The sequence below is a fragment of the Cherax quadricarinatus genome, chromosome 5 (genome assembly GCF_038502225.1).
Source record: "Cherax quadricarinatus isolate ZL_2023a chromosome 5, ASM3850222v1, whole genome shotgun sequence".
NCBI classification, from domain to species: Eukaryota; Metazoa; Arthropoda; class Malacostraca; order Decapoda; family Parastacidae; genus Cherax; species Cherax quadricarinatus.
In genome coordinates, this window is record NC_091296.1 from 6,093,587 (window position 1) to 6,120,774 (window position 27,188).

Sequence of the window (27,188 nt, forward strand, 5' to 3'; positions counted from 1 at the left end):
CTATGTTCACTTTCAACTTTCTACCTTTACACACATTCTCAAACTCATCCACTAACCTTTGCAATTTTTCTTTAGAATCTCCCATAAGCACAGTATCATCTGCAAAAAGTAACTGTGTCAATTCCCATTTTGAATTTGATTCCCCATAATTTAATCCCACCCCTCTCCCGAACACCCTAGCATTTACTTCTTTTACAACCCCATCTATATATATATTAAACAACCATGGTGACATTACACATCCCTGTCTAAGACCTACTTTTACCGGGAAGTATTCTCCCTCTCTTCTACACACCCTAACCTGAGCCTCACTATCCTCATAAAAGCTCTTTACAGCATTTAGTAACTTACCACCTATTCCATAAACTTGCAACATCTGCCACATTGCTCCCCTATCCACTCTATCATATGCCTTTTCTAAATCCATAAATGCAATAAAAACTTCCCTACCTTTATCTAAATACTGTTCACATATATGCTTCAATGTAAACACTTGATCTACACATCCCCTACCCACTCTGAAGCCTCCTTGCTCATCCGCAATTCTACATTCTGTCTTACCTCTAATTCTTTCATTTATAACTCTACCGTATACTTTTCCTGGTATACTCAGTAAACTTATTCCTCTATAATTTTTACAATCTCTTTTGTCCCCTTTATATATTTATATATTTAAATATATATTTTTTAAATAATAAATTCTTCTTCCTTCAGTACATGATGTACGGTACAGTATAATTATTCATATTTTTTTTAATAATAATTTTAAATTTAATATTAAATATTCATCCTTTGTAAAGAAGAAAGTATTAAAACAAACTCACAAGCCCATAATTTGTAGAGGGAACTTTAAACATTTCAAATTGATGTTCCAAGAGAGACTTAAATGTAGTCTGAGGTATCCACTCTAAATTGTGGGATAGTTGTGAATTGTTTCAGCTACAGTATTCTAACTTTCATCCTGCAATAATCAACACTGCCTAGACATTAACCCAACTTAATGCAACATTCTAAATCATTATCAGACTTACTTTTTCTCTCCTCAGAGCTTCCCCTGGTTCTTTCATTGCACTTTCCTGACTTAATAAAAAAACAAATAAAATCCTCCGTTTTAGTTGCTATGTCAACTTTGATTTATCCAGTTAGGTATCTTTACACAATTAACTACCAATCAACATTGGCTTGAAGGACCCTACTTAGTATAAGTTGTACCTGAATCGTGTACCTAAGAAAACTTTGATATGTATTACCTACACTACGAAGAAGGAAATGTGTAACAAGAAAACTGTTATTATTAAATATTACAATTCTGTTTATCGTTCCTGGCATTTTATAACCAGACCACCATATTACTGATGTTACTCCTACATATAATGTATATACAGTATAATATATATATATACAGTGGACCCCCGCATAACGATTACCTCCGAATGCGACCAATTATGTTAGTGTATTTATGTAAGTGCGTTTGTACGTGTATGTTTGGGGGTCTGAAATGGACTAATCTACTTCACAATATTCCTTATGGGAATAAATTCGGTCAGTACTGGCACCTGAACATACTTATGGAGTGAAGAAATATCGTTAACCGGGGGTCCACTGTATATATATATGTAACAATCTACAAAAATTATAGTAAAATGTACTTTCCTACATGCTCATTGAACATTTAATATATAGAATACATTACTGTAGTATGTACTCCTCTTCAAGGGGGGCTCCTTGGCGTGGTGAAGAGGCTCTTGGTCTGAGGAATTAGACCTGTCGGTCTTCTTCCTCAGACCGAACCTAATTACCCCCCAATCTCCCCTCCCCTATCCCATCCTCCCCTTTTTCCTTTCCTCCTCCCCACCCCTCCCTTTTGCCCTTCCTCTTTTTGGCCTTTGGGATTTCTTCCACAGGCGCGCTAGTTCCTAGGTAGAGGAAAGGATACCGGGGTCCATCCCATTCCGTTGAGGTTCTTGGCGGTGGCGTAGTTTGCCGTGGAATCTGGATCGCCTGGGGATGTCCCGATCCCTCTCCGGTATCCCGGAGTAGCTTTGGGTGTCTTTCGGGCGACGGGTGTATCTCTGGAAGCCACCTTTCGGATTCCGGGGGTGGTGGCCGAAGGAGGTATGCTTTGTGGCGGATATCCGGCCGCCCTCTCTTTTGTCCACCGAGGTAGCTCGGCAGATGTGAGGTTGCTATCCCGGATTGCTGGTTTACTGGGATGAAGGGTAGGGTATGGCACGGGTTCCATGCTGCATCTGCGCTACTAGCGGTGCTGAGGTCCTCTTGGGCGCGGAGGGAGATTTCCGGCCCTTTCATTCCTCCTGGGAACTATTCCTCCCCGCTCCCCCTTTTTTTATTCTTTTTTTCTTTTCTTCTTTCTTTTTTTTTCTTAAAAAACAAAAAGCAAAGGAGTAACCTAAGCCATGGAGAACCCAATCCATGAACCCACTACCCCCGGGCCCCTTCTTGATACCGCACCCCATTCTGACCCTGCCTTGTGTTTAGACCACTCTTCGGACACTCCTGATGCCCCTGTAGTTCTTGCTGGTGCTGTTTCCTCACCCGCTTCAGGTACCGGGCCTTCGACTGACTCCTTCGATTTGTCTGAACTCCGCTCTCCTTTGACTATGCTTCCGGCTTCTCCCTCTACGGTACGGCAGTTTTCGAATCGCCCGCCCATTTCACGCCGGCCCAACTCCGGTCCTACTCCTAAACGCCAACGTCAATCTCCTGATGATGCTCCTTCGTTACCTTCCCATTCTACTCGGAAAAGACCGACACGTCAAGCACTCCCTCTCCACGCTCAGTTTCAGACCACACAATGGACTAAATTCTTTAAGACCGACTTCTTCTGCCTACCTTTCTGACCATAGTATTGGCAAAGCGCTCCTGCGTCACGTTGGTAGAGATATTTCATTTCATGCTCTCAAGAGCGGTACGTGCATCGTCACTGTCCAGAATGCTACCCAAGCTCATGATCTTTCTTTCCTTTCGAATATCGATACTACTCCTATCACTATCGAAAAACATCTTTCTCTCAATTCTTGTAGTGGTACTGTCATTCTGCCCCATACCATAGTCCAACAGAATTTCCAGTCATGTGGCAATGACATTCTTGAACAGCTGGAACTCCAGGATCTCCCAATCCTCAAAGTAGACACTTATGTCCTTCCTGCCTGTGGGCGGAGACGTTACCCTTGCAATGTGGCTCGTTTAACTTTTGACAGCCGAGAACTCCCGTCCTCTGTATATGTCGCGGGACATCGGTTACAAGTTCGAAAGATGATACCTACACCGCAACAGTGTAGAAATTGCTGGCGTTTTGGTCACCCAGCGAAATATTGCAGATCTATGGCCGAATGCCCAGTCTGTGGTGCCGACGACCATTCTAATACATCTTGCAGTCAACCTCCATCTTGCCTTAATTGTAATGAAGCTCACCCTTCGTACTCCCGCCATTGCCAGGTCTACTTAAATGAACGTGAAATCCGTTGCCTCAAAGAGGCAGAAGGTCTCCCTTATGCTATGGCAGTTACTCATCTCCGCCTCCAAGGGAGACTACCCCGTGTTTCTTATTCTCGTGTTTCAAAACATCCCCCCCCACTTCTGGGGTCCCATCTTCTGCAGCCTCCTCTGTTGTTACCCCTCCCATAGCCACTCCGGCATCTAATCCTTTTGCTGTCCTTTGCTCTGACGTCCCGACTACAACTCGGTCTGTTCTCACACCTTCGCGTCCTTCCTCACAAGCCCCAGTATCGACAAGACCTCGTACGACACCTAATACCAATCTCCCCTCTACTTCTCAGAAGTCCAAAAAATCCACATTGCTCAAATCTTCTTTGCCCCTTCCTTCCCTTCTTCCACCTCCACACTTTACCTTTCCAGTCTCTGTACCTAGTTCTTCTCCTCTCTCTGGCTCTATTACAAGTGTGGAGGTTCACCCTCCTCCTCGTACGATGCCTTCCACCCCCGTCCCCTCCCAAGTTTCTCCCTCTTCTGCCACCTCCCAGGTTTCTGCCTCTTCTGTCCCCCCCACACTTCATCTCCAGTCCCTTACACTCTTCCCTCCCCCTCTACTTTGGTACAGTCCATTCCTGTCCCAATCTTTACTCACCCTCCTCCTTCTATCTCCAATATGGTCTCCCATCCATCTTTGAATTCAGAAACACTTGAAGCCATTTCAGAAAATATTGCAGAGACTAAACCTTCAATGGACACTGATTCACTTCCTGTTCCTTCTCTTCCCTCTCCTCCATCTTCACAACCCCATTCTTCGCAACGCTCCGTTCCTTCGCTGCTTGAACGTCTTCCAATGCCACCACACGTTGACTTTTCTAACCCCTCTAGTCCGTAGGTGCCTTTCCCTACGGATTCCTGGTATTTTCTTCATCGCCAATCATGGCCTATTTACAGTGGAATATCCGCGGCCTCAGGGGTAATTGGGGCGAGCTTCAGATGTTGCTTTCCAGGTTTTCCCCTGTTGGTGCTTGCTTACAAGAACCAAAATTACACTCTGCTGTTTTCCAACCTATCTCAGGCTATAATTTATTGTATTCTTCAGATCCTTTCTCAGATGGGACCTTTAATGAAAGTGCCCTTCTTCTACACAATGATATTCCGTACTGTCAACTATCTGTCCATACCTCGCTGCATTACACTGCAGCCCGTATCCACTTGAATAAGTGGTTTACAATATGTTCTTTATATCTCTCTCCTTCTCGATCATTTTCTATCCCAGACTTTGCCTTTCTTATTTCATCCTTACCACCACCACTTCTGTTACTTGGTGATTTTAACGCCCACCATTTCCTCTGGGGATGGTCTCATTGTGACTCGCGTGGCATCCAGTTGGAGGCTTTTCTCGCCTCTCACCCCCTCCATGTTTTAAATACGGGTACTCCCACCCATTTTGATCCTCGTACTCATACTCTCTCTTGCATCGATTTATCAGTCTGCTCTTCCTCCACTGCACTAGACTTCACCTGGTCTGTTCTACCGGACTTACATGACAGCGATCATTTTCCAATCATTCTTCTCCTTCCTGTTCACCACCTTTCCGTAGCCCTCGCTGGCAATTTGATCGGGCAAATTGGGATCTTTACTCACACCTCACTGCTTTTAGTGAGGTTCCTTCTTCATCCTCCATTGATGAGCTCCTACACCTCTTCTCGACGTCAGTTTCTACCGCAGCTTCTCATTCTATACCCCAAACCTCAGGCAGGCATTCTCAGAAGTGCGTGCCTTGGTGGTCTCCTGCTTGTGCTCGTGCAGTACGTTTGAAACGTGCTGCATGGGGCAGGCACCGGTACAATAGAACCGCTGAGAGACTTCTTGATTTTAAGCAGAAGTGTGTGATCGCTTGCCGTGTCATCCGTGAAGCTAAACGCACTTGTTGGCGAGACTGTTTCCACCATCACCTCTGCTTCTTCTATGAGTGCAGTCTGGAAAAAAGTGAGGAAATTGAGTGGTAAATACTCTCCTGACCCGGCTCCTGTTCTACGGGTCGCTGGTGTTGATGTAGCAAACCCTCTCGACGTTACCATTGAACTTGGCACACATCTGGTCCGTATTTCCCGGGGGCTCCATCTAGGCCCCTCGTTTCTTTCCTCAAAGTCTGCCAGAGAGTTAGTACCCTTGGACTTTTCTTCTCTCAGAGAAGAACAGTATAATGTGCCTTTTACACTTCAAGAGCTAGAGGCAACGCTCTCAGCTTGCCGATCATCGGCAGCTGGGCCTGACGACATTCATATTCGTATGTCACAACATTTACATCGGTCAGCCCTTGTAGTCCTCTTACACCTCTTCAATCTTATTTGGGCACAAGGAGTTCTTCCCCAGCTGTGGAAATCTGCCATTGTTCTCCCTTTCCGTAAACCGGGTACTACAGGACATGCCTCCCACTATCGTCCCATCGCTCTTACTAGTGCAGTTTGCAAAGTGATGGAACGTCTCGTAAATCGACGTTTAATGTGGTATTTAGACACACACAACAGTCTCTCCGTAAGTCAATATGGCTTTCGTAAGGGTCGTTCTACCATAGACCCCTTACTACGCTTGGATACGTATGTTCGTAATGCCTTTGCGAATAATCACTCAGTTATTGCCATATTTTTTGACTTCGAGAAGGCATATGACAACTTGGAGGTATAATATTTTGGCCCAGGCCCACTCCTTAGGCCTCCGAGGCAATCTACCATCCTTCCTTAAGAACTTTTTAACTGACAGACATTTCCGTGCTCGAGTCAATAATGTTCTTTCCCCGGACTTCGTCCAAGCTAAAGGTGTCCCTCAGGGATGTGTTCTAAGCACAACACTTTTTCTCCTTGCTATAAATGATTTGGCCTCTGTTCTTCCACCCAATATTTGGTCATCACTCTATGTTGATGACTTCGCTATTGCTTGTGCAGGAGCTGACTGTCATCTCATTGCAGTTTCTCTCCAGCATGCGGTCGACCGTGTTTCCACTTGGGCCACCACGCATGGGTTTAAATTTTCAAGTACCAAAACTCACCAAATTACTTTCACTAGACGCTCTGTCATCTCCGATCATCCTTTGTATCTCTATGGCTCCCGTATCCCCGAACGTGATACAGTCAGGTTTCTAGGCCTTCTCTTTGACCGTAGGTTATCCTGGAAACCTCACATTACCTCTCTGAAGGCAACTTGTCACAGCCGGCTAAACCTTCTTAAAACCCTTGCTCATCTTTCCTGGGGAGCTGATCGTCGAACTCTGCTTCGCCTACATTCAGCCCTCGTTTTATCAAAACTATTATGGTGACCAGATTTATTCAGCGGCCTCTCCTGCTACTCTCTCTAGCCTTAACTCTATCCATCACCAAGGATTACGTTTGTGCCTTGGTGCTTTTCGCTCTTCCCCTGTTGAGAGCCTCTATGCAGAAGCGAATGTTCCATCCTTGTCTGATCGCCGTGATGCCCATTGCCTTCACTACTATGTATGCTCTCACGATCTCCACAATCCTTCCATTTATAGAATGGTCACTGATATTAGTAGACATTCTTTATTCGTTCGCCGCCCCTGTTTGCTCCGTCCCTTTTCTCTTCGCCTACATTCACTCTTGTCTTCCCTTCAGTTACCACCTTTATATGTTTATGTAGCATCTCACTTTCCCCTACCCCCCTGGGAAGTTCCAGCTGTTCGGGTCTGTTCTTTCTCACTCCCTGCTGTATAGCCCTTGTGGCTTAGTGCTTCTTTTTGATTATAATAATAATAATTTCTCACTCCCTGCTCGAAAGCTCAACTGCCTACGGTGGCTTCCCGCTCTCTTTTTCTTGATCACTTCCACTCCCATTCTCATGCCACCGCTGTGTACACAGATGGCTCTAAGTCTTCAGACGGCTTCGGATTCGCAGCAGTGTTTCCGGACAGCGTCGTGCAGGGGCATTTACTATCTTCGGCTAGCATTTTTACTGCTGAATTGTATGCCATTCTTACAGCACTTATTCGTATCGCATCTATGCCTGTGTCATCATTTGTGGTAGTCTCAGACTCCCTTAGTGCTCTACAGGCTATACGAAAATTTGATACATCTCACCCCCTAGTTCTCCGTATCCAAATTTTGGCTACGCCATATCTCTACCAAACAAAGATATTGTTTTTTGTTGGGTCCCTGGTCATGTCGACGTACAGGGCAATGAACAGGCAGACACTGCTGCGCGGTCAGCAGTTCATGACCTACCAATTTCCTATCGAGGTGTTCCATTTCTGGACTATTTTGCTGCAATAGCTACCCACCTTCGCACCCGTTGGCAATAACGTTGGTCAACTCTGCTCGGTAACAAACTTCATTCTATTAAACCGAGCATAGGTTACTGGCAGTCTTCTTGTCATCAGTGCCGAGGTTGGGAGACCACTCTCTCCCCGCCTTCGCATTGGCCACACTCGTCTTACTCATGGGTATCTCATGGAGAGGCACCCTGTTCCTCTCTGTGAGCAGTGCCAAGTTCCAGTATCGATTAGCCACATTCTGTTAGACTGCCCTCTCTATCAACGAGCACGCAGAATTTACCTCCGTCGTCTTCGTTCTACTACTCTCTCTTTACCTTCCCTTCTTGCTGATGGACCCTCCTTTAATCCTGACTCTCTCATTGACTTCTTGACAACGACTGATTTACTCCACAAACTCTGATGATACTTTTTGCACTCCCTCAGCCCTTTCTAGTTCAGTCTCTTGCTGCCCTTTCCCCTTTCACCATCCACTACCCCGCTGTTATCCGTAACCTATTACTCATCCATCTCCCTTTTGCCACCTGATGCCCTCGCTTCCTTCCTGCCCTGCAGCGCTGTATGGTCCTTGTGGCTTAGCGCTTCTTTTTTATTATAATAATAATGTAGTATGTACTAATATATTCACAAAGTATTAAACCTGTAATGGTCATTTTACTTATAACTTAATCCTTTTAAATTGCAGTTTTAAGCCTGAGATTTACCCAAAATGCTGTGCCAAATACTGTATGGGTTTTGTAAAACTACTAGGCATACATATACTACCTACCCTTCTCTTCCTTGGATCAAACCTAATTACCTCCTATTTCCCAAGTGCTGCAAGGCCTCTATGGATATAGTGCTTCCCTCTGACTACAGTATCTAGTAATAATAATGTACTTGGTAACTTTCATGATATATATATACAGCCTCTCCTTGCTTAATGACGGGGTTCCATTCCTAAGAGTAGGTCAGTAAGTGAAATGGTCGTTAAGCGACTAGCATACCATACTGGTAGTGGGTTTGTGTCAACCATCTTTAGATATTTTTTTAATGTTACCCTTGCACCATTTATAACATTCCTGGTTTATTTTTAAATGTTTATACAGTAGTGTAATAGAGGAAATCAGCTCTAATATACGTACATAATTTAGGTTTGCATACTGGTTGGAGGGCTGGTCGCAAGTCCAAGTGGTCAGTAAATGAGTACGTCGCTAAGTGAGGAAAGGCTGTATATGTATATATACATCTATCTATATATATATATATATATATATATATATTTATTATTGCTGTACATTTGCTTTAAACTGTGTATGAGAATAAAAATATATACCAATTATTTAGTTTCTTTAATGCTCTTAATATTAAACTTTATTATTTGCTTTTATTAATACTGAGAAGGGAAAAAAAAAACTGGAAAAAAGAAATTTTTTTATTTTTTTTTAAAGACCAAGGTACCTATCTGAGCAGTGACCACCTGACAATGGCTCTCAGCATGTTGCTTTCTATCCACTGCCATGAATATGGGCACACATCCGTTGTCATGCACAGCTGACGGGTGAACTGAATAATAAATCTTTCATTAACAGCTTGTTAGAAGGTAGTAGGTTGTGTAAACAAGGAATCATGCGAGTCTGACTCTGGGTCAACAAGGCAGCATGCTGGCTGACTCGGGTTCAATCACATAAAATTCTTTCTTTACACAGATTAGCACAATCTTGAAAATATAAAATCTTAATTCACAAGTTAACTAAATAAAATGTTAAAATATCTATTGTATATACAGGAGGGCCCTGCTTATACAGCAGGTTAGGTTCCAGGCTACTGCTGTAAAGTGAATCATGGCCTTTTTTCACTTTCAAATGCATATAAAAGCCTGATAACATTACACTATCAGATATTAAGCAAACAACAGAAATAGGCCTAAAAAATGCATATACATTACACACATTACTTCTTTTTTTTTCTTCTTCAGCGAACCAGCTGTATCCCACCGAAGCAGGGTGGCCCAAATGAAAAATGAAAGTTCCTCTTTTTAACTCTAGTAATATATACAGGAGAAGGGGTTACTAGCCTCTTGCTCCCGGCATTTTAGTCGCTTTCTACGACATGCATGGCATACGGAGGAAGAATTCTGTTCCACTTTCCCATGGAGACATTACTTACCTTGAAATATTTTCAGCTATAGCTTATAGCGAGTGGTGAATGTATTTATTGTAGGTAGTCTGAATAAATGAAGAATGGGTATAACTAATATCCGCTGTATTAGTGAAACACTGTAAAGCGGAGCCTGCCTGTATTAAACATAAAAGTACTTGAAAAATGTTTAATTTTAACTAAGTTGTGTTAGGTATTATGACTACAGTGATGCAAGGACACTGACCTCAGGGTCTTCACCAAGGCCAAGGTTAGTAGCAGCACGAACCATGGTGAGGGTGGCCGAGTTTGGGCCCTGTGACTGTTGCCTGGTTGGGTATGTAGCTTTCTGGCGAGGCTCTCTTCTGTTTACTTTGTGTGTGGCTGGGTGGTGAAGCTCTTGTCGACGGAACTGTGACCCTCCTTGAGATGACCTCATTCCTGATGACAAGAGGCTTGTTCATACATGATGTTTACTCTTGGCTAATAATCTAGTGGTGATTTAGTCATGTTCACTTTTACCTAGCACATGGTCACACTTAACTTGTGTTCATTCTTACTTAGCACATACTTAAACTCTAGAAACATAATTTACTGAATTAGTTAAGTTCTCAATAAGCTATAGAAAAATCATCAGAGTATATTCTTACAGTGCATCTGGGAGACATAAAATAATAGCATCCATCCTTATAGTCAGCCTGTAAAAAATAGTGGTACAATACGTACTTTGTACTTAGTGGTCTTTTTATTGATATTTGAAGTTATGGTCTTGCCTATCCTGTGATCTACTTTTTATTTTTTGAATGCACTGACCATTTCCTACCTAGGCCAGGTGACTAAAACAGATTAATTAGCACTGCTCATTCTCCAGTCATGTAATAAATCATCGAATAATGGTCTTACTTGGCTTATGGTCTGTATGTCAAAAGTTAATGAATCATATCTCCCCTGTCTTCTATGTCTGGAAGACCATATGTTCTGTGGTTTATTTTGGCAGAGTCTAGAGGATAACAATAGTATCTATCCTGTGTGTACATTATGGCTGGCAACTAGCCTTGAAACAAAGTCATACTTACCATGTGGCGAGTTGCTTTTCTAAGGAACTGGAGCTAACCTTCCCTTCCATGGATCAAACCTGATTACCTTCCATTACCTGTTCATTGTGTGGTCCAAAAAAATTTAGCATTTTCTCATGAATATAGGTTACTGCAATAATTACCCTGTGGTCTGCGTCTGATAGCAGGCTGAAGCAACCAGTCAGGCCAGATGAATGCATCAGCGGCCAGTGTTGTCACTGCCAACATCAACATTACCTGTTGGACATTATGTATGTTATTAAGCATCAGTTATTGCATATATGAATTTTTCTAATGCATGTTTTAGGGTTAAAACCCTCTCAATGGTACAATATTTTTTAGCTGAATTTATATTTTAGTGTTTTAATTTCTATGACAATATAGTATACAGAAGTTCAGTCTTGCTTTGAAGAGAAAAATAATTTGAAAAAAAATGGAACAATATGCCTAATATACGTATGCCAAACACTGACTCAGACATACACAAGGTCACTGGGAATGGTGGCTGATATATTCTACACCTAAAGTGGACAGACAGGATAATCTTTGCTGCATATGACTGACTTATGTGCTTGCCCTTCTCTTTGATGACCTTACCTTTGTTGCAGACCATAGTAGGACCTACCACGGATATCCGAAACTGCGGATAGTAGCGAACTCTATATAGTACATGTATATATAAGTAATTTTTCGTTTACGTACATACCTTTGATACAGTTTAATTGATAAATTACTCACAAAAAGTCGAGAATTAGCACTTTTTCCACTGATGAGAAGCACTTCATGACTACTCTCAGGCTTTGAAGAACTGTCACCATCACTACTTCAGTGTTATTGAGCAAAATTAAGGGTTATTTCAGGCCAGGGAAAACCGCAGACAACTGAAACCGTGAAAACCGGACCCTTGGATATGGTGGTCCTACTGTATTTTGATGTCTTGACTGACGCCAATTTACTTCAACCAGAACCACCATTATTCCTGACGATGTCCATCCTTCAACAAATCCACCTCTCGCCCCCTCTGCTGTGTAGAGCTAAATGACCCTTATAGGTTAAGCTCTTTCTATTATTATTTTTATTATTCTATTGCACATGGGGGTTTGCCAATTACATCAACAGACTTCAAAAATCTCAACTAGCAGTCAGGTTATATATTGCACACTTAATATGCGAGACTAGTACAGTAGAGGAGTATGCTAAAGAAGTACAGAACCCACATCTTAAGGACAAAGACATCTGTCAGGTCATCCCAACTGTCCAACATTTCTTCACTGATTGCTCCATTTATCAGAGTACACCAACTTCATTTCAGACATTCTTGAAAGCCCTGACAGGCTTACTTTATCCACTCCACACTCTCATGATCCTACCTTCAATGCAGACTCCCTCTACAATTTCTTAATTGACACCAGCTTACTATATTGAAACACCTTTCTGCCAAGGTGGCCCGCGGTCTGGTGGCAAAAGCTCTCGCTTCACACGGCGAGGGTCTGGGTTCGATTCCTGGCGATGGAAGGTATTCAGACTCAATTCAGGGAATTGGAGCACTGATCCAATTCCCTAGATCAAGAGCCCCTCACCAGCATCAAGGAACCTTCCCTGAGGGGTGTGGATCAAGAGCCCTTCACCAGCATCAAGGAACCTTCCTGAAGGGTCATCTTGGGTTAAATCACTTCAGTTTGATACACAAAATTGTAGAAAGCTGCATTTAACTAGATACTAGAAACCATCAAAAGGTATCTTGATGTTGGTAAGGGGCTCTTCATCCAAGGAACTAGATTTATCCTTCCCTTCCATTACTGAACTTGAGTGCTTCCCATTTCCCAGGTGCTGTATCATTACCAGGGCTTAGTGTTTTCCCCAAAATAAAAATATACAAACAAGTCACTCGTGGTTTATGCGGTCATGTCTGTCTCACAACAGACACCCACCCAGGCTGGATCCTGGTTTCCTATTGTGTCCTGGTAGGCAACGCTCTCGCTTCACACACTAAGGTCCGGGAGCTCGATCCCTGGTATGGGCGGGAACATTGGGCGTGTTTCCTTAAGACACCTGCTGTCCATGTTCACTTATCAGTAATATAGGCACCTGGGTATTAGTGGACCGGTATGAACCACATCCTGGGGACAAAATTTACCTAATTTGCCAGAGGTGCTCTGCATAACAACCCCTCATGGAAGGTTCCTTGATGTTGGTGAGGGGCTCTTGATTTAGGGAATTGAATCTGTGCTCCAGTTCCCCGAATTAAGTCTGAATGCCTTCCACATCCCCCCCTGGGCGCTGTATAATCCTACGGGTTTAGCGCTTCCCCCTTGATTATAATAATAATAATAATCTGCATAACAAAGGGCTTTCTATATAGTAGTAGCATCATTGATGTCAGCTAGGCCTGTAAACGTTTTACTTTACAATGTTGTCACTGCCCAGTTTGTCCTACTGACTTCTCCCAGCTCAGGCTGACATTTCAACAATATGTAACCTATCCTGTGTGATGAATATACTGTAGTTCACTTTTGTTCCCACTGTAACTATCATATAGAAAAGGGTAGCAGCACACTGCTGGCTCTAATTTTGTTAAATAAAAATAGAAATAATGAAAACATTGACTGCCACTAGTGTCCTCACCTGGGTTACTACCCACAATAGTTAACTAACACCCAGGTGCCAGGTACCCATTTGCTACTACTACTAGGTGAAGAGGGGCAGCAGGTGTTAGGAGACTTGTCCATACATCTCACCCAGCTCAGGAATCAAATCCAGGTCTTTTTTTGGTTGTGATAATATTATAATAATAACACGTATAATATTATTTACTACCAGTACATGTACAAGGTATACAGACCATAGCTGACAGCAATGACATACTACTATATAGAAAGCCGCTTGTTATTACCTGGAGTTTACCTGGAGAAGGTTTTGGGGGTCAATGCCCCTGTGACTCAGTCTGAAACCAGGCAGAGCATTTCGGGCAAATTAGGTCAGTTTTGTCCCAGGATGCGACCCACACCAGTCCACTAATACCCAGGTACCCATTTTACTGATGGGTGAACATAGACAACCGGCGTAAATAAATACGCCCAATGTTTCTACCCTCGCTAGGAATCGAACCCACTCGCCATGTGAAACGAGAGCTTTAGCCACCAAGCCATGGAATAGTTAATTACCCTCGCTGATTGTAATGTGTGGCGCTGGGTACTACTGGGCAGCAGGTAGACACCTTTGTAAATGTTAACGAGAGTGAGAGTGAGCATTAAATCCATAGGGGAACAAGGAATATCCACTAGGAATTTTTATTGACCTAAGAAAAGCTTTTGACACAGTAGACCACGGCATCCTACTCCACAAACTTGACCATTATGGTATAAGAGGCCATGCGCTTGCATATTTCAAATCTTACCTTACTAATAGGTATCAGTATGTCACCATTAAAGACACAGCATCAACAACACAGCCACTTGATACTGGAGTTCCGCAGGGAAGTGTCCTTGGTCCCCTGCTCTTCCTCATATACATCAATGATCTTCCAAACTTATCTCGACACCTGAACCCCATTCTCTTTGCTGACGACACGACTTATGTCATCTCTCACCCTAATCTTGCCACCCTCAACACCATTGTTAATGAGGAGCTGATCAAAATATCGACTTGGATGACAGCCAATAAACTTACGCTTAACGTTGACAAAACCTACTACATTATGTTTGGTAGCAGAGCAGGAGATGCGCAAATTAACATTAAGATCGACAACACTCTAATTGCCAGGCATAATGAGGGCAAATTCCTAGGCCTATACCTCGACAACAACCTGAACTTCAGCACCCATATCCAACACATAACCAAAAAAGTATCCAAAACGGTTGGGATCCTCTCCAAGATACGATACTATGTGCCGCAAACTGCCCTTCTCACACTATACCATTCACTTATATATCCATACCTCACCTATGCTATCTGTGCTTGGGGTTCAACTGCAGCAACACACCTAAAGCCAATAATAACCCAACAAAAAGCTGCAGTAAGAATAATCACTAAATCCTATCCCTGGCAACACCCCCCCCCCACTCTTCATAGATCTAAACTTACTCCCTGTTCAGTACATCCACACTTACTACTGTGCAATCTACATCTACAGGACCTTAAATTCCAATATTAACCTTGACCTAAAACGCTTTCTTGATAGTTGTGACAGAACCCACAGGCACAACACCAGACACAAACATCTCTATGACATTCCCCGTGTCCGACTAAACCTTTACAAAAATTCAATGTATGTCAAAGGCCCTAAAATCTGGAACACCCTACCTGAAAATTCCAAAACTGCAGACACATTCATCACCTTCAAAACTAGGGAGGCCAAACCCATGATGACACTCTTCAGGTCACTTGTTCTATCTAGGCTGGAATATTGCTGCACACTAACAGCACATTTCAAGGCAGGTGAAATTGCCGACCTAGAAAATGTACAGAGAACTTTCACGGCGCGCATAACGGAGATAAAACACCTCAATTACTGGGAGCACTTGAGGTTCCTAAACCTGTATTCCCTAGAACGCAGGAGGGAGAGATACATGATTATATACACCTGGAAAATCCTAGAGGGACTAGTACTGAACTTGCACACGAAAATCACTCGCTACGAAAGCAAAAGACTTGGCAGACGATGCACCATCCCCCCAATGAAAAGCAGGGGTGTCACTAGCACGTTAAGAGACCATACAATAAGTGTCAGGGGCCCGAGACTGTTCAACTGCCTCCCAGCACACATAAGGGGGATTACCAACAGACCCCTGGCAGTCTTCAAGCTGGCACTGGACAAGCACCTAAAGTCAGTTCTTGATCAGCCGGGCTGTGGCTCGTACGTTGGTTTGCGTGCAGCCAGCAGTAACAGCCTGGTTGATCAGGCTCTGATCCACCAGGAGGCCTGGTCACAGACCGGGCCGCGGGGGCGTTGACCCCCGGAACTCTCTCCAGGTAAACTCCAGGTAAACTACCATCAGAAAACATCTTATCTCCCTGATACACCCCGTCAACTAACTACATTAATACCACCTGGTGGTTCACACTTACACTCACTCACCCATATGACCATAAACAGAAATATTAATCTCAATCTCAAAATAATGAATCTTAACTAGTCATAAGTTGGCCTGTGATACTCCAATACTGAAACTATGTACTGTGCCAAAACAAAATCATTCACATTGCTAAACTCACAACTAGTATTTAGTCACTTAGCCATAATACCAACTTACCTCATATTTTTGTAATATTTTAAACTTAAGATTTAATATAAGTCTGCCCGAAATGCCTAGCCATGCTAGGTGTTCTAGTGGTACACACTAATTATTATTTTACTACATGTAAACCACACAATAACCAAATTCTGTAAACTCAGCATTGTAATCCTTATAGAGAATAAACTTTGAATTTGAATTTGAATACAGCACCAGGAAGCTTCCAGGTTCGATATAAATGGAGACCAATTTTAATACCTTGAATTTAGAGCCCCCCCCCACACCCATCAAATCCTTGAAGGGAGAGAGCCTCATTTGAAGCGGCTCATTACATTCCGCTGGTTTCTGATGTAATAAAAATGCACAATTCTTATGGACGTGAATATCGTCAGGCGAATCAAAATTGGCTCCTAGTACCGCCTTTGGCTCACACCCGAAGGCACTGAGTTTAATCCTGGGGCCGGTGAAAACGTTGTGAATGCTTCCCACTTATGGGAGGGGAAGGGCTAAACCCGCAGGTGTCAAACATTTCCTGTGGGGGGGGGGTATGGGAAGCAATCAGCTATCATCCAAAGAGGAGAGAAACTAACTTCAGTTACTTGGATCAAGAGTATTCACCTTAATATTAAGACACCTCTCTAAGGTATAACAGGGAATATACAGGAATTCAATACAGCACCTAGTTGGTAAAAAGGAACCAACATTAACTCTGTACAGTACCTGGTTTGTAGGAGCAACTAACAGTACCTAGTTGGTAAGAAGAAACAAGAGTCAAAAGTTTTACAAGAGTAATAAACTTGCCAGAAATATTGAACATATGGGATATCAATAACACTACGACGTACTTACAATTTTCTGAAAGCAAAATTTTAAATTTATGTAAAACTAATGAGAATATTAGGGAGAGGACAGAGGAGACCCAGGAAGACCTGCATGGCATCAGGGCACTCACTCCTCTTGAAGAGGCAAGAAATCCTTGGTCACGCAAACTGGAGGTGAGGGAAGACCGGACACAGAGTACAGCATAGAGGGGAAGCTGCAAACATCAGTGAACGAGGATAATCTGAGGGTAAATGCATCAAGAACATCACAAGAGCTACATATAAATTACACAATTTCACCGGCAAATGCAAGATTTGTAATCCTCTAACACAGCCGGGCTGTGGATCGTACGTTGGTTTGCGTGCAGCCAGCAGCAACAGCCTGGTTGATCAGGCTCTGATCCACCAGGAGGCCTGGTCACAGACCGGGCCGCGGGGGCGTTGACCCCCGGAACTCTCTCCAGGTAAACTCCAGGTAAACAGCATTCAGGAACCTGAACAAAGAATTTATCATAACTTTAGAGACACCATATGCTTGGTCAATCATCGAGTAAGCTGAACCAGTGTATAGCCCCTACCTGGTCAAGCAAGCATAGAATCTCTAGGCTAATCCCAGTACTGAAAGAAACTTACAAATATGACTATACCACACCAACCACTATGCTAGTAGCCGGCTGGATAACTTTTATAATACCATATTGCTGGGGAAACATTGTTTACTGTGGTAAGATGAGATTTTGATCGTATTTTAAACCCCGGAGGGTTAGCTACACAGGATAACTTTAAAGTCGGTGCCTCAATAAGGACAGTCTTATTTCCTCTGGGGTCATTAAATCTTGTTCCCCAGGATGCGACCCACACCAGTCGACTAACACCCAGGTACCTACTTGCTTGTTAGGTGAACGGGGATATCAGGTTTATGGAAACACGCCCAATGTTGCCACCCATGCCGGGGATCGAGCCACGGACAAGTGTCTGAGGCAAGAGTATTTAATAGTAGTTTAATATGTTTATCATGCACTCCGTACCCAACCTGTGGGCGGTAATCAAAAGATTACAGAGGTACCTAATGGGCCCAGGGACTGTACCTCAGTATTTACCTCAGTATTACAGAGGTACAGAATGGGTCCAGGGACTGTACCTCAGTATTACAGAGGTACATAATGGGTCCAGGGACTGTACCTCAGTATTACAGAGGTACATAATGGGTCCAGGGACTGTACCTCAGTATTACAGAGGTACATAATGGGTCCAGGGACTGTACCTCAGTATTACAGAGGTACATAATGGGTCCAGGGACTGTACCTCAGTATTACAGAGGTACATAATGGGTCCAGGGACTGGGCCGCAAAGTTTTGATAGTTGAACAAGTTACAATGGTAATGAACTATTTGCATGTTTATATCTGGAATACTGATTACTGTGATAGAAGACGTTATTCAGATTAACTCCTGTGTTCACAAACCTGGATAACCCAAGAAAGTCGAGCAGTGTGGATCCAGAAGTATAAACTAACTCCCGGGTATCTAACACTGAGGCAATAAGTCTCACCCGCCCAGGATTCGACCCGAATCTTTCGGTTTTGAGCCGGACAAACTACCACTGAACTAGGAGGTGGGCAATCATAAAACTACGCAAAAATACACACGTGCGCAAGCGCACACACATCATTTACAGAATAAGCACAATAGAGCTCACGTAACCAGGAGGAAACCCGGTAGCAGCTAGGGGCCAGGAGCTGAGACTACCACTGCAACCACAAATATTGCATATATATACACATATATATTACATATATATATATATACAGTGCAGCTGTTAAACTATTATTTTGACAACAATGATGTTTTTAAACCCACAGAGGTTAATGTTGAAATCTTCAAGGTTTTTTTTATGGCAGTAAATACTTCCTGCCACTCCAAGCTACATTCTTTGTAACCTTTCTCTCCGTAGCGACCACTTGGATAATCACATTCTTTCGGTATTGCCCAAAACGGTACACAATAACTGCAGCATTTACCAATTATCGTCCATTACATAATTATGTTTATTTCCTTACAGGGAAAATGAAGATAAACGCCCATTGACAACTGCACTTGTATGTACTAATTTTGCATCATAACTTTGTTTTTGAGTATGTAAGAACAATGGTACACTTATGTACGACGTTTAGTGAACGAGTACAATAGCCAAGAAACAATGGGACCCAACAGAGAAGAACTACCTTGAGTAATCTCAATACTTTCACCTTACATGACTGTACCAGGAGACGACGACTATGATCAGTCATCATATACATAACCATAAAGAAACAAGCTGATGAGTAAATACAAGACGAAGAATTAGAAAAGGAAATAAGTGAGGAGCCGCAGCAGCTATTGTGATTATATAACCTCGGAGGATTAATACCCAGGAAAACCCCCAAGAAAGGTCAGCATGCATAAGGGGGATTACCAATAGACCCCTGGCTGTCTTTAAGCAGGCACTGGACGGGCACCTAAAGTCAGTACCTGACCAGCCGGGCTGTGGTTCGTACGTTAGATTACATGTAGCCAGCAGTAACAGCCGTCCAAGATAACCTAGGAGGGTTATTAGTCCAAGATAACCTAGGAGGGTTATTAGTCCAAGATAACCTAGGAGGGTTATTAGTCCAAGATAACCTAGGAGGGTTATTAGTCCAAGATAACCTAGGAGGGTTATTAGTCCAAGATAACCTAGGAGGGTTATTTGCGCAGGATACCCCAACGTGTCACGTAGTGTACCTTAATTCCAATGGGGAGTCCTTCCCTAGGATGCGAACCACAAGTCAACTAAGGTTAACCAGTAAACTAGTCTAGTTTAGTATAGCAGAAGGCTCTCTCCTCCACTCCTCTGACCACACTGCCGGAAGTGGGTGTGAAGAATTGCCATGACGTATTGAAAATCGTGCTCCGATATTAGTATCCAACGAGAAAGTAAGATTTTGAACATCTACTACTACTATTCAATTACTACTAGAGAGAATAGAAAGCATAGAGCACCAAGGCAACAATAAAAGTTTCCCATCAGCAGTTGTTTTAGTTTAATATGTTTATTATGCACCCCATACCCATCCTGTGGGTGGTAGTCAAAAGATTACAGAGGTACATAATTGGTCCAGGGACTGGACTCCAGAGTTTTGATAGCTGAGCAAGTTACAGAGGTAATGAATCCTGTAAGAATGGTTATTTACGTTTATACATGGCTACAATCATGAACAAATTATAGAGTAATGAGCAATTCACACTTCCACACCCGGTCACAACTGTAATGAGTTATTGGTGCAAATATTGATTGTTGTGTCACTCTCTCACACACACACACAAACGCATATACTACAGGCCTAGTGTCTAATCGACATGTGCCTAGGACAAAATGGTAACACACACACACACACAGAGGCGGGGCCAGGAGCTTGGACTCGACCCCTGCAACCTCAACTAGGTGAGTACAACTAGGTGAGTACATGCACACACATGCGCACACACATGCACACACACATGCACACACACATGCACACACACAGATGTTGACACAGAAACAAGAGGCCACAATTGGAAGTTGACACAAATGAGTCAGAGAGATAGTAGGAAGTATTTCTTCAGTCATAGAGTTGTAAGGCAGTGGAATAGCCTAGAAAATGACACAGGAACCATACACAGTTTTAAGACGAGGTTTGATAAAGCTCATGGAGCGGGGAGAGAGACTAGTACAACCGGTGCCAGGAGCTAGGACTCGACTGCACAAATAGGTGAGTCACATGCACACATGCATGCACATACAACAGGCCAAGTGTCTAATCGACATGTGCCTAGGACCAAATGGTAAAACACACACACACACACACACACACACACACACACACACACACACAAAGTGGTCATTGCAGTGATGTATAATCCACCACAGAACTGCAGGAGGCCAAGAGAGGAATATGAAGAGAGCAACAGAGCAATGGTGGACACACTTGCTGAGGTGGCAAGAAGAGCTCACTCCAGCAGAGCAAAGTTGCTGGTTATGGGGGATTTCAACCACAGGGAGATTGACTGGGAAAACCTGGAGCCACATGGGGGTCCCGAAACATGGAGAGCCAGGATGTTGGACGTGGTGCTGGAAAACCTCATGCACCAACATGTTAAGGACACTACCAGAGTGAGAGGGGAGGATGAACCAGCAAGATTGGACCTTGTGTTCACCCTGGGCAGCTCAGATATTGAGGACATCAAGTATGAGAGTCCCCTAGGAGCTAGCGACCACGTGGTTCTGTGCTTTGAATACATATAGAGCTGCAAGTGGAGAGAATAACAGGAGTTGAATGGGAAAAGCCTGACTATAAAAGAGGGGACTACATAGGGTTGAAGAACTTCCTGCGGGAGGTCCAGTGGGACAGAGAACTGGCAGGAAAGCCAGTAAATGAAATGATGGAATATGTAACAACAAAATGCAAGGAGGCAGTGGAAAGGTTTATTCCCAAGGGCAACAGTAACAACGGGAAGACCAGAACGAGCCCCTGGTTTACCCGACGGTGTAAGGAGGCAAAAACAAAATGCAATAGAGAATGGAAAAAGTACAGAAGGCAGAGAACACACGAAAATAGGGAGATCAGTCGCAGAGCCAGGAATGAGTATGCACAGGTAAGGAGGGAGGCCCAGCGACAGTATGAAAATGACATAGCATCGAGAATCAAGACTGACCCGAAACTGTTGTATAGCCACATCAGGAGGAAGACAACAGTCAAAGACCAGGTGATCAGATTAAGGACAGAAGGTGGAGAACTCACAAGAAATGATCAGGAGGTATGTGAGGAGCTGAACAGGAGATTTAAGGAAGTTTTTACAGTAGAGACAGGAAGGGCTGTGGGAAGACAGCACAGAAGGGAACATCAAGAGGGAATATACCAACAAGTGTTGGATGACATACGAACTGAGGAGGAGGTGAAGAAGCTCTTAAGTGACCTTGACACCTCAAAGACGATGGGACCGGACAACATCTCCCCATGGGTCCTTAGAGAAGGAGCAGAGATGCTGTGCGTGCCTCTAACCACAATCTTCAACACATCCCTTGAAACTGGGCAACTACCTGAGAAATGGAAGACAGCTAATGTAGTCCCCATATTTAAGAAAGGAAACAAACGAGGCACTAAACTACAGACCTGTGTCTCTGACATGTATTGTGTGCAAAGTCATGGAGAAGATTATCAGGAGGAGAGTGGTCGAACACTTGGAAAGGAACAAGATTATAAATGAAAACCAGCATGGGTTCATGGAAGGCAAATCTTGTATTACAAACCTCCTGGAGTTTTATGACAAGGTAACAGAAGTAAGACACGAGAGAGAGGGGTGGGTAGATTGCGTTTTCCTAGACTGCAGGAAGGCCTTTGACACAGTTCCCCACAAGAGATTAGTGCAGAAGCTGGAGGATCAGGCGCACGTAAAAGGGAGGGCACTGCAATGGATAAGGGAATACCTGACAGGGAGGCAGCAACGAGTCATGGTACGTGAAGAGGTATCACAGTGGGCGCCTGTTATGAGCGGGGTCCCACAGGGGTCAGTTCTAGGACCAGTGCTATTTTTGATATATGTGAACGACATGATGGAAGGAATAGACTCTGAAGTGTCCCTGTTCGCAGATGACGTGAAGTTGATGAGAAGAATTAAATCGGACGAGGATGAGGCAGGACTGCAAAGAGACCTGGACAGGCTGGACATGTGGTCCAGCAACTGGCTTCTCGAATTCAATCCAGCCAAATGCAAAGTCATGAAGATTGGGGAGGGGCAAAGAAGACCGCAGACAGAGTATAGGCTAGGTGGACAAAGACTACAGACCTCACTCAGGGAGAAAGACCTTGGGGTGACCATAACACCGAGCACATCACCGGAGGCACACATCAACCAAATAACCGCTGCAGCATACGGGCGCCTGGCAAACCTGAGAATAGCGTTCCGATACCTTAATAAGGAATCGTTCAAGACACTGTACACTGTGTATGTTAGGCCCATACTGGAGTATGCAGCACCAGTCTGGAACCCACACCTGGTCAAGCACGTCAAGAAGTTAGAGAAAGTACAAAGGTTTGCAACAAGGCTAGTCCCAGAGCTCAAGGGAATGTCGTACGAGGAAAGGTTAAGGGAAATCGGACTGACGACACTGGAGGACAGAAGGGTCAGGGAGACATGATAACGACATACAAGATACTGAGGGGAATAGACAAGGTGGACAGAGATAGGATGTTCCAGAGAGGGGACACAGGGACAAGGGGTCACAACTGGAAGCTGAAGACTCAGACGAGTCACAGGGACGTTAGGAAGTATTTCTTCAGTCATAGAGTTGTCAGCAAGTGGAATAGCCTAGCAAGTGAAGTAGTGGAGGCAGGAACCATAAATAGTTTTAAGAAGAGGTATGACAAAGCTCAGGAAGCAGAGAGAGAGAGAGAGAGAGAGAGAGGATCCAGTAGCGATCAGTGAAGAGGCGGGGCCAGGAGCTGAGTCTCGACCCCTGCAACCACAATTAGGCGAGTACAATTAGGTGAGTACGTACACACACACACACACACACACACACTCCCATCAGCAGTGATGATAGTTCTGATCACCGGGGCCAGTCTGCAAGCCCGCTCAACATTGTGCAATGCATGAAGCAACATTTTAGCTTATAAACTCTATCTTGAGAAAATGTTAAGCATCAGTCAAATCATTACGTAAATGAAGGTAGTATAGACTATTATCAAGTAGGTGGGGGAGGTTGTAGTAGGGGTACCGGAGGTAATGGTTAGTGCGGTGGATTTAATGGTGGTAGAGGTTGTGAGGTGGTGGGTTAAGTAGTGATGGTAGGAAAATGATAACACCTTTCCTTAGACTGGTCCTTGATCCTTCCTCCAATCTCTTGCCTCCTGCGACAGTAACTCACACCTCCACCAGACCAATAATCCGCACTTTCCCAAACTTCCTGTCTTTCACCAGTCGTCCCTACATCTTTACTTCCTTTCCTCTCACCTCCCCTCTCTCAATCCCCTCTTGCCGTCCCTTCCTTACTTCACTTCGATAAAAAAAAGTCAAGGGTTGTGATGTATTCCGGTGCTGAGTTATTAGTAACTTTGCTAGGCTTCAAACAGGTCACCTACACGAGGGTTATTAAGGCTCTATGTATACTTAATCCCGAAATATGGTGCAAGTAAACTTTATATACAAAAATATACCTTTGTGTATATACATTGATATACATTTTTGTACGAAAGTGTATACGCCTTTCAAAGTACAAGAGTACACTTTCCAGTGTAGTAGCAGCACTGCGACCACAAACATTACAGACATTCAATAATAATAAATAATAGCGATGAGAGACTGTGCCAATATATTCAAGGTACTGAAAATAAGATTAGGTTTATTCAGAAAATCTACAAATAATTTTACGGACAGTATAATAGACTTGTTTGTACAATGGTTGTGAGAGCACACATCTGTTATAGGCCTATATTAGTGGTATATCACGTAGATTTAATCTAGAATAACCCCAATAAAGTCAGGATTGATCTAAGTGACTCAATAATGAAGAAAAAAAACATTATAGAATAGTTTTTATTGGGAAAACATTTTGCTCTGATTTGCTTCAACTTGTCTAGATGACCTGGTAAAGCCATATATATATAGAGCGAAACGTTGACTCAATAAAATCTTATTCTGCAATGTGACTTTTTCGAGAAATTCATCGTGAATGTCTGATAATTAGGTTACCACACAAGACTGACTGTGGTTGGAGTCATGGGAAGAAAGTGTTCAGTAATACGCTTTATTCTCATTCTCGTGTCACCAATTTTTATATTACCAGAGAAGTGTCGAAACTCGATCATGTTCACCAAGATAATTAAACCGTGTCTGACATTTTATAAGCAATTCTGTCGACAGGCTAAGATTGAAAGTTACCTTATTTTCTGCTAGGCAATTATAAAAAAGAAGCGCTAAACCTACATGGGTCATACAGCTACTGCTTGGCAAACTAGGTAGCAGGTGTAGACTGGCTAACATGTCTCGCCCAACCCGGAAATCGAACCAGGGTTCTTTCGGTTGTAACTATCTGCAAGATTCAGGTTACTAATATATGGATAATGTGTAAGCATCTTGTGTTGTAGGCTATCCGAGAAAAATAAGTCAATACCGTAGCTCGACTGGTAGCGCACTGCGCTCACACACCGAGGTCCGGGGTTCGATCCCCGGTTCGGGTGGAAACACTAGGACTTGTTTCCTTAAGATACCTACTGTCCATGTTCACATAGCAGTAAAATAGGTGCTTGGGTGTTAGTGGATTGATGTGGGTCGCATCCTGGGGACATAATTGACCTAATTTTCGGGAAATGCTCAGCATAACAATGACTTTCTATATAGTAGTATGTCATTGATGTCAGCTATGGTCTGTATACCTTGTACATGTACTGGTAGTAATAGATTATTATCATAACCTTAAAGTTCAGTTCTGAGAAGATTATTATAATCAAGGGGGAAGCGCTAAACCCGGAGGATTATACAGCAGCTCTGAGAAGAATAACATCACAATATCGTAGTTATAACAACTCACAAATAAAGGCTTATTATTTGTATCACAACTTAGAAGATAGGAAGAAATACACAAGTTCTGTGTAGAAAATACATTGTTAGGTTTAAAGCCTATCAACTGCACGATGGTCGTTAAATTCATTAATTTAACATAGTAGAAAAATAATAAAAACTTTCTTACCTTAAAAATCTTCATGTTTGTGAAGAGGGAGAGAAGAGACCTTAAATGTGCTGTAAATTCCTTGGATCCAAAGCCTTCACCTTTCCCGCCTCTTAATACTCGTTCTTCATACAATAAAATAATGTATTTCCAAGGTATATTCTCATTATTTTCACTAAACTAAGTCATACAGAGTTTGACGAATAAGAGACAATCACAGCTGATCTGAAAAAAAGGGGGGGGGGATATTTTCCCGGAATAAAAAAAAAGAATCCGTAAAGTCAGTTCCTGATCAGCCGGGCTGTGGCTCGTACGTTGGTTTGCGTGCAGCCAGCAGCAACAGCCTGGTTGATCAGGCTCTGATCCACCAGGAGGCCTGGTCACAGACCGGGCCGCGGGGGCGTTGACCCCCGGAACTCTCTCCAGGTAAACCAGAATTAAAAACCTTAACCCCCCCAGGACAAAACCCTGGGGGGGGGGGGACTCAAAATTCATTCTTCATCCAGTTATGTAGGTTAAAATAACATTACATTCAGAAAGAAGCGCTAAATCCTCATGGATCATAGTGAACATATCCGAAGGATGCTTCTCGGGGGTCAAAGTCCCTCCTCCCCGGTCACAAACCAGGCCTCTCAGGTGGAACAAAAACCTGTTCAACCTGGCTGTTACCGCTGGCAGCATGCAGTTATCGTCACTGAACCCCCCCCCCCACAAAAGAACAATTAAGAACCGATGCCGAGTCGTTCAACATATATAAATATCACCTAATATGCAAGAGTTGATATATACAATATTAAATAAACCAGACGGTAAGTCACTCACTCCACCACTAACACAATCTTACTTCCACTTCATTCTGAGAAACCTATTTTACACTCAGTTTGGTAAAAACGTTGCCACTGAGAATATATAAACCATTTTTCAAGTGTGGAAGGAACCAGGAGAGCGACACACCCTGACTCCACCAGCTGTCACCACCAACTGTCAGCTCACCATGGCTGACTTCCACCTAACAATCCTGCCACTGTACTCATCCAGTTCTTCTCCATATTCAGAATCCCCCCCTCCCCCTCGCGCTCCATTTTAGTGTCATTATTTCAGTAACAGCCTGGTTGATCAGGGTCTGATCCATCACTGAGCCTGGTCACAGACCAGGTCGTGGGGGCGTTGACCCCCAAATTTTCATTTCCACTTTTCCCTATTTAAATTTTAAATTAATAAAAATTATTACATTTGAAAAGTAATTTATTTAAAAATGACTTAACATATTAATTATGTATTAACAAAAACTAAACTGGCTAATAACAAGATTTATCATGAACAACAAATTATAAATATTTAAGAAATTGTCAGAACATTGTACTCTCCACCACTGTCAGAACACTGTACTCTCCACCACTGTCAGAACACTGTACTCTCCACCACTGTCAGAACACTGTACTCTCCACCACTGTCAGAACACTGTACTCTCCACCAC

At 43.2% G+C, this 27,188-nt stretch overlaps 1 protein-coding gene across 12 annotated transcripts; it reads right to left on the reverse strand.

Moving 5' to 3' along the window:
- Nucleotides 1–9,140: 9,140 nt before the first annotated feature.
- LOC128684949 (uncharacterized) lies at nucleotides 9,141–26,721 on the reverse strand. Of its 12 annotated transcripts, XM_053771337.2 has the most exons (6): nucleotides 26,534–26,698; nucleotides 25,733–25,936; nucleotides 17,340–17,481; nucleotides 11,076–11,169; nucleotides 10,104–10,297; nucleotides 9,141–9,283 (listed from the first exon to the last, which is right to left on the reverse strand). In XM_053771337.2, the coding sequence occupies exons 4-6, from the start codon at nucleotides 11,164–11,166 to the stop codon at nucleotides 9,179–9,181; spliced, it is 390 nt and encodes a 129-aa protein (XP_053627312.1). In that variant the 5' UTR covers nucleotides 11,167–11,169; nucleotides 17,340–17,481; nucleotides 25,733–25,936; nucleotides 26,534–26,698; the 3' UTR covers nucleotides 9,141–9,178. The 12 variants fall into 12 exon arrangements, with proteins under 12 accessions (XP_053627312.1, XP_053627304.1, XP_053627306.1 ...); XM_053771329.2 differs by lacking the exon at nucleotides 17,340–17,481 and having other exon boundaries at nucleotides 26,627–26,721; XM_053771331.2 differs by lacking the exon at nucleotides 17,340–17,481 and having other exon boundaries at nucleotides 26,666–26,718.
- Nucleotides 26,722–27,188: the final 467 nt, after the last annotated feature.

What these genes read in the sequence shown, in the direction of transcription:
- LOC128684949 (XM_053771329.2), bottom strand. An exon ending in TATCAGACGCAGACCACAGG is followed by an intron (nt 10,298 to 11,075) that starts GTAATTATTGCA and finishes TCTTGTCATCAG; the next exon opens with GAATGAGGTCATCTCAAGGA. An exon ending in GCCTTGGTGAAGACCCTGAG is followed by an intron (nt 9,284 to 10,103) that starts GTCAGTGTCCTT and finishes TTTATTATTCAG; the next exon opens with TTCACCCGTCAGCTGTGCAT.